Source organism: Scleropages formosus, chromosome 20, assembly GCF_900964775.1.
Source record: "Scleropages formosus chromosome 20, fSclFor1.1, whole genome shotgun sequence".
NCBI classification, from domain to species: domain Eukaryota; kingdom Metazoa; phylum Chordata; class Actinopteri; order Osteoglossiformes; family Osteoglossidae; genus Scleropages; species Scleropages formosus.
Genome location: NC_041825.1, coordinates 7152965 through 7161411, shown reverse-complemented (window position 1 = coordinate 7161411; position 8447 = coordinate 7152965). Strand labels below are relative to the sequence as shown.

Genomic DNA, 8447 nt, shown 5'->3' with positions numbered 1-8447 from the left:
GCAGATACTAGGGCCTTCAGTGTTGAATGCCGTAGGTTTGAATCCCATCTAGTGTTACTGGGCCCTTGAGCAAGGGACCCATTCTAGATTGCCAACAAAAAATACCCAGTTGTGTAAATGACTGAATCTTTGTAAGCTGCAGTGAGGATAATCCGCTTCAGTTAAATGTAAGAATATGTTCTTTTAAAACAGGATGCTTTGCGCAGTTTGGGAGTGAAGATGTGGGTCCGACAATAGGGTGGGCAGTTTGTGCAGCTGGTTCATTACATGTGCGAGTTTAAAGGCAGTTGGTGGAGAGGCTCAGTACGACTGCCTTGTTTTCTGGATCCGCTACGCAGGCTTGTCCCGCGGAATGCAAAACAAGCTCTCCGAGTGCACATGAAGATGTTATTATCAGATCAGTCTTTGGCTACAACCAGCTCATAATCAGTGGGCCATTTCAGTTACAATCAGTGGTTTCGGGCCCGTCATAGCATGGCTTGGTCCAAGCCGAGCCTTCCCAGCATTTATAACGAAGGCATAAACATATTGATTATCGACGCTAATTCACAAAATAAATATTCAATAATATGTAATATTTTCAATAAAGTGCCCGGATGGCTGGTAAGAAGACAAAAAAGTGCTAAAATCTTAATCTTTGGAAAATCCAAAAATGACCTGTTCGGTGTCATTCAGTAACACATAAGTCTCAAAAATAATACAAAACTATAACAAAAGCCTGTAACTACAGAACACTTAAAACTAGTAATATGATAATAAGCTATTAACTATTTGAAAAGTGTAGAGGTGTTAAAACATGGGTGTAACAAGGGAGGAGTCGAAACTCCCGCAGTGTTCAAGTCAGCCTGTGTATAACTCCTCTAGGACGTATTGTTCATACATCTTGGTCCCCCCAGTACTTTACAAGCTGTTATGCCATGGCATTTTAATCCTTTGCGATCCACTGTTGGTATGATTATGGATCATAAAAGAATAAAAGTTTCTATTAGTAAGACTGTACCATTCTCTAGGAAGCTTGTCACAATATTGTTTCAAGTTCTGCTGTAGTTCTACAGTAAGAAGCTATTAGTAGGATAACCGTGGATCTTTCTTCATGTTACCGTAACAACGGTGCATTAAAGTGGTTTAATACAATAGAATTCCACTTTGTCAGAGTGATGTGATATCTGTTGTTTTCCATTTATGGTATCAGCGGCAGAGCTTGTTTTGTGTATAACAATGTCCTAAATGCTCCAAACTCATTTTTTCATTGAAATTACATTTTACCATGAACACAGCCTGCTGGGTTTTCAGTGGCTGGAGGACTGATACCAAGGTTAAGTTATGTTTTGCACAGACACCCTTTCACTGGAGTGCAGAGTCGAGTGGAATGTGAGGTATGGAACAGTTGTTCACACCCTGAGCCTGACAATTTCTGATCAGTTCCAGAATGTTTTGCTTTTGGTTTCGAAACACCTCAGAACTGGTGACAGGTTTAAAACTTTCTTCATGAGGTCATCTAAGAGACCATCTCTTTACATGCAAGCAAGTGTTAACACTACTCTATATACTGTATAAATGGAGGCAGGCAACATAACATAGCAGGTAAGGAGATGGAATTTTAGTGTGGTTAAAGGTTTTTGGTTGAAATCCAACCCCACCTACATTTATTTTAGCAGTCACTTTTCTCCAAAGTGACTTCCAATGAACTCTATGTAGTGTTATCAGCCCACACACCTTATTCACTGCAGGGACTTACAGTGGGTCACTCATCCATACATCGGTGGAGCACACTCTCTCTGTCACTCACACACTATGGGTGAACCTGGACAGCACGTCTTTTCGAGGAAACCAGAGCACCTGGAAGAAACCTACGCAGACAACCTACGAACTCCACGCAGACTGAGCATGGATTGAACCCCTGTCCTCTTGCACCACCCAGGCACTGTGAGACAGACTATGCTGTCTGGTGCTGTACAAATGGGTCCAATATCAGTAAGCAACACATGAACCTGTCCAAAAAAAACACAAATATGGGTTGACGTTGGACTCAGATGCAGGGCTTGAAACACTTCAACACTGTGAATGTTAAACTAGGCAGGCTCAAGAACTAGGTTCAGAGCTTCTTGAAATGACCAGACGAAACTTATCCAGGCACTTAGCTAAGTCACATGGGTGGAATAACCAGAGAGCTCATAGAGGAATCCGCAAAGCAAGCCGGACCAAACATTCTTTAATACTAAGCAACCAGTGATATCAGATGTGAAAAATTCTACGACTGATGATGTCATAAAGAATCATGGATGGTTCTCCAGGGAAACACTTTTGATGTTAGACGAGTTTGTGTTGTACCTCCAGACTTTAAGCCAGTGAGGGGTGATGGGGTTCATGACATCACCTCTGTGGGCGAAACCAAACTAAATCTTATTTACCTGCTGTTTCTCTCTTACATTCCTAATGCCTATAAATGACAAATACAAAAAATTGACTTTTTGCCATTAAAAAATATTGCTGTAAATGTAAATGTGATATTTACAGATCAACTTTTTGGCAGCACTGTTTATAAATTGCCATTCCATTAATAATTACTGTATCTCTCACTGTCAGTAACAGTTTTACAATAAAACTTGCAAAGAAACAAGACAACTATAATCACATACAGGAACCTGATGACAGCTATCTCTATTTTTACTTCCAGTGCAGCTTAGCAAAATGAGGGCAAGTGCAACTGGACGATTGCTAAAAGAAACTGTGTCAATGAACGACTTACCTATATTACCTCTCTTCTCTTGGCTAACACAGCAGCAATGCACACAGTAAAAATTCAGTTTCTACGTCACGCAATTTACAAGTAATTTTTAAACAATAAGACTATTTTAAAAAGACACAGACTTTGGTTATCTGTGATTCCGTCAGATGGGATGGTATGAAATGGGGTGAAACTTACCCATGTATGGCACTGTCAAGGCAAAATCTTGCCTCTGCAGTGTGGAGCAAACTAGCATGCAAAAAGGAAAAACGGCAGCATTACAGCTGCATGAACATAACTCAAAAATGCACATCGACCCATTTATTTTTTTTCATTATATGCATTTCAAGCGGTGCAGCTATAGTGCTGGTGTCTCACGGCTCTCTGTAAACTCTTTCTGTGTGAGGTTTGTATGAAATTCCTCCCATCGTCCCAACACGTGTCTCGTGTGGACCTGCGACTCTGAATTGCCCATACTGCGTGAGTTTCAGAGTGTGCATTAATGTCTGCAGTAGTCAGACATCCCTGGCATACCCTGCTTTGGAATACTTCTGGGGTACTCTCTGGGCCAACATATCCCACCTTACCCCTATATCCCTGCAGGGATGGCTGGTACCTTTTGGACGTAAAGGTTGCAGGTTTGATCCTCACTTACCCTTAATTGCTCTAGTAAAATTACCCAGCAGGGGGCGCGGTGGTGCAGTGGGTTGGACCGGGTCCTGCTCTCCTGTGGGTCTGGGGTTTGAGTCCCCCTTGGGGTGCCTTGCGACGGACTGGCGTCCCATCCTGGGTGTGTCACCTCCCCCTTCAGCCTCACAGCCTGTGTTACTGGGTTAGGCTCCAGCTCCCCGCAGCCCCATATGGGACAAGCAGTTTCAGACAATGTCAAATTACCCAGCTGTATAAATGGGTAAATCATTGTAAATAACTTGACGTTATAAGTCACTTCGGACAAAAGTGTCAGCTAAATGAATAAATGTATTACACATATGGATACTGATGATGGATACATGCATTTATTTCAAAACTGCATTTGCACAGTGCTGCTTTTCTCATCTTTCTAGGTTATATCTGACTATATAATATATACAATATTTCAGCTGGAGTACCATGCAGGCAGCTGTTCCATAGGCCTGTAGCTGAGAAATCAGATGAAACCCAAAGTGACAGACATATAGAAACCAGCATATATTTCAGACATTTGGGGTTTACAAAGACAGATGCCTCCCGGTTACTGTACCTTCGGGTAGAGCCGGAATTGTTACAGTAGGGATCGGACCCGGTAGGTGTTGCGCCATCTCACCGTGCCACGCCTTCCTATTCAAAAGTTGCCATATCAGCTGTTGCTAACTTGTAAAAAAACACGCAACACCTTTATGAGAACTAAAATTACATGCCAGCAAACGTGCCAAGACAACGTAAAGACACAAATGTATTTTGGGACGCAATAACTATCGAAATAAAAAGCATCTCACACACAACAAAGGCTGTAAATACACATGTACATCACCATCATTTGTCAGCATCCCAAAGCCAAAGAGGAAAATGCCTGGTCTGTATGGTAAAAGCAGTGTGAAGAGTGGTAAACTGTTCCGAAATGAAGAACTGGGCGGGGTTGTTGGTCAACACTTGTCTTTGCCGGGTGCGTTGGCCGTGGTGCAGGGGGGAGAGCAGCGGGAAGCCTGGAGGCCGCAGCCTGGGATGTCACCCCCACAGCAGCGGAGCTCCTGGTTACCATGGAAACTAAACGCAAACTTGCTCGCATCTTGCTTTGAAACTTGCCACAGCTCATTGCTTCGGGTGCTGGTGAAAGGCGCTATATGTGGCGGAACGTATAGTCATAGGTACCCTAACAGTGAACGAAGACAACGTGTGCTGGTCACACGTGTAGCGAGGAAGCTGAGGTTACACTGACCGTGAAAGTTCAACACACTGACTGACACAGCAAGAAGAGCAGCGCGGGCTAAGGGCCCGGCTACTTGGCTAGCCCGAGAGCTAACACCCACTGCTGCTTCGCAAAAATAAATGACACAAAAAACCGGTACATTAAGTGCACGTTTTTTTTTTTTTCCTTCTTTACTAATCATCAAACCCTTTTTCGCTACTGTAGCATAAACGTATGCGTTCGCTGTTTCTTTATTTCCCCCTTTTTCTCTCTTTCTCGGGTTGCGCCGTGCAGCACTGCGCTCGCGCATACACTCACACATAGCGGCCGAGTGACCGCCCCAGCCAATCAGAGTGCTGCGTGCACAAAGTTTGCCTTTTATGGCTTGAGCCGGGCAGGGGAGCTGGTATAAAAAGACGGGCGGGGAACCTACCGGCTTCACTGTGAGCTTCTCCTTACACAGCCGGTGCAGGAAAAAGCAGCTCTCTAGTTCTCCTCTTTTCATCCGCAACACCTAAACCTACGGTGAGTCTGCATTAAAATGGTAATCTAAATTTACGATTGCATGTTATTTTAATCAGATTACTGTAGTTCTTTCCTTAATCTGAAACCGTTACTGCCTAGGAGCGGTGTCCGCCCAGTGCTGCGTTTGAGATCTTAAGGTCATTGAAGATATTTTAAAGAAAACTAAATGTTTTTTTTATTCAATATTGAATATAGTAGACTATATACTACTTCTGAAGGTCGTAGCTATGCGAGTCACCAGCAGTTGTGCATCTGTAAGTGTTCCTATTCATTAGGAACGTCCTTGATTAATGTAAATGGCTTTTTTTTATTTTTTTTTTTTTTTTTTTTTTGCCGGCTTGCCCGTTCGCCCACTCTCAAAGAATACGAACGCGTGTCTTATGAGTTGCGGCGTTGAATAAAACGTCGTGTTTTTTGGTCAGAGTTGACTCACAGCAATATGAGCATGCATGGCCTTCGAGAACACTGACGAGGCGGTGGCGGTTGCCATTTCCAGTCCTGAACTGCCCGGCGCCTCATGCCATCATGGTTGCGCTGCAACTTCTCTAGTTAACGAACCCAAACGTAACGTTATTGATGCACTCGTGCGTATTTGCCCAAGTAGTGCAACTGAAACCACCGCTCAAATTTAGTGGCATTGCCTAAAGTGCCAAGTGGCGCAAAGACGTGTTAATGGGTTTAGGGAGTGGCCGCGGCCGTGTGTACCGTCGCCTTCGTCCGTTGGCGATGCGTCCCATGTCTGGCTAAGGGCCACGACGCCGCTCAAACCATTACCTTATATGGTCATAGCGCGAGAACGTGTAGGGACTTCCTTTGTCTAGCCTCTAGGCGCCAGCTCCACCTAGCGGCACTTTGTAGTACAGCAGGACTCAGGAAATTAGTTGGTCACATGGTGGCACTGATGCGTATATCAAACCTGCGGCAGACGCGACCTGACTCACTCTCGAATATTGTTTCTAGTTCAACAATGGACGACGAAATTGCTGCGCTGGTTGTTGACAACGGATCTGGCATGTGCAAAGCTGGATTTGCTGGGGATGATGCGCCACGTGCTGTCTTCCCATCCATTGTTGGTCGCCCAAGGCATCAGGTATGAATAATTAAGCTTTAATTTCACTTTGACAAATGTGTTAATGCACTTCTAGTTCAGCTCAACTACATTAAGCTTACAAAGTAACACTTTGTCTCTTTCAGGGTGTCATGGTTGGTATGGGACAGAAAGACAGCTATGTTGGTGATGAAGCTCAGAGCAAGAGGGGTATTCTGACCCTGAAATACCCAATTGAGCATGGCATTGTTACCAACTGGGATGACATGGAGAAGATCTGGCATCATACTTTCTACAATGAGCTGCGTGTTGCCCCTGAGGAGCACCCTGTTCTCCTCACTGAGGCTCCCCTCAACCCCAAAGCCAACAGGGAGAAGATGACACAGGTTAGTCTCATGACTAGTTAAACTACAGCATCTCATTCTTCTGTCTTTTAAAGGCTCACTTCTATTCCAACACTCTTTTCAGGAATATTCTCTTCAGACCTGATTTCTCCTTTCTCTGGAAGTTGCAGGTTTCTTTTCCTTTCAGTTTCTGACTTTGAGGAATGTTGTGGCAGCTCTGCACTGATGCTGGAATAACACGTGTGTGTGCATGCACTAACAATGGTGTTTCCTTTCATATTCTAATGAACATTTTCTTCCCTTGCAGATCATGTTTGAGACCTTCAACACCCCAGCTATGTATGTTGCTATCCAGGCTGTGCTGTCCCTGTATGCCTCTGGTCGCACCACTGGTATTGTGATGGACTCTGGTGATGGTGTGACCCACACGGTGCCCATCTATGAAGGTTATGCCTTGCCCCATGCCATCCTCCGTCTGGACTTGGCTGGTCGTGACCTCACTGACTACCTCATGAAGATTCTCACCGAGAGAGGCTACAGCTTCACCACCACAGCCGAGAGGGAAATTGTCCGTGACATCAAGGAAAAGCTGTGTTACGTTGCTCTTGATTTTGAGCAGGAGATGAGCACTGCTGCCTCTTCCTCTTCCCTGGAGAAGAGCTATGAGCTGCCTGATGGGCAGGTCATCACCATTGGCAATGAGAGGTTCAGATGCCCTGAGGCCCTGTTCCAGCCCTCATTCCTGGGTAAATATTTCCTGTCATGAATGAATGTAAAATATGCTGCTTACTGATGAGACAAGCTAACCTGCTTTTTGTTCCATAGGTATGGAGTCTTGCGGTATCCATGAAACTACCTTCAACTCAATCATGAAGTGTGATGTCGATATCCGTAAAGACCTGTATGCCAACACTGTTCTGTCTGGTGGTACGACCATGTACCCTGGCATTGCAGACAGGATGCAGAAGGAGATCACAGCTCTGGCTCCAAGCACAATGAAAATTAAGGTTGGTATTGTCAGAATTATTTTTGGTATGGTGCAATTTCAAGGATGTGTACAATTAACTCTTGTTCTACATTTTCAGATCATTGCCCCACCTGAGCGCAAGTACTCTGTCTGGATTGGAGGCTCTATCCTGGCCTCCCTGTCCACCTTCCAGCAGATGTGGATCAGCAAGCAGGAGTACGATGAGTCTGGACCCTCCATTGTTCACCGCAAGTGTTTCTAAATGAACTGTTACCACTCCACCAACTGCGCAGAGAAACCAGAAACGACAAATTGGCATGGCTTTTGTTATTTTTGGCGCTTGACTCAGGATTTAAAAACTGGAACGGTGAGGGTGACAGCAGCGTTTTGGCAAATAAGCATCCACGAAGGTTGACAATGCATCTGAGGACTTAATGTACATTTCTTTAGTCATTCCAAATGTTTAATGTTAAATGCATTGTTCCAAACTTATTTGCCTCTATGAAGGCTGCCCTGTCAAGTGGGAGCACAAACTTTGTATTGCTTATGTAAATTAATGTAACCGAAAATGTCTGGTTTTGTACTTTTCAGCCTTAAATTCTTGGTCTGGTTTGTTTTGTTATGCAAGAAGCTTTACCTTTTCAAAAAGGTTTACATCCCCTGGGGCATATGTTCAAAGCTGTTTTGTGGGAAGTGGCAGTACCAGACTTATGGTGGGGCCTACTTGTACACTGACTAATACAAATTCAATAAAGTGCACATGTTTGAAAAGTGCTTTCTGTTTCTTGGGTCTTTATGTGCTGAAATAGCATAGTGCAGCCTCCTGGCTAACCAATTTACACTAAAGTGGTAACTGGGGCAGGTGCAGTGTTAACATAATAGCAATGGTCAACAGTGGGGGGGGGGAAGGTGGGTTCAAACTGACTTGAAGGGAAGAAGAGTTAACATCC

The 8447-nt window shown here is 44.3% G+C and overlaps 1 protein-coding gene across 1 annotated transcript; it reads left to right on the top strand.

Annotated features, from left to right (window-relative positions):
- Positions 1-5042: 5042 nt before the first annotated feature.
- LOC108926888 (actin, cytoplasmic 2) lies at positions 5043-8272 on the top strand. The gene is made up of 6 exons (XM_018739872.2): positions 5043-5138; positions 6099-6228; positions 6333-6572; positions 6838-7276; positions 7356-7537; positions 7616-8272. The coding sequence occupies exons 2-6, from the start codon at positions 6106-6108 to the stop codon at positions 7757-7759; spliced, it is 1128 nt and encodes a 375-aa protein (XP_018595388.1). The 5' UTR covers positions 5043-5138; positions 6099-6105; the 3' UTR covers positions 7760-8272.
- The last annotated feature ends 175 nt before the right edge of the window (positions 8273-8447 follow it).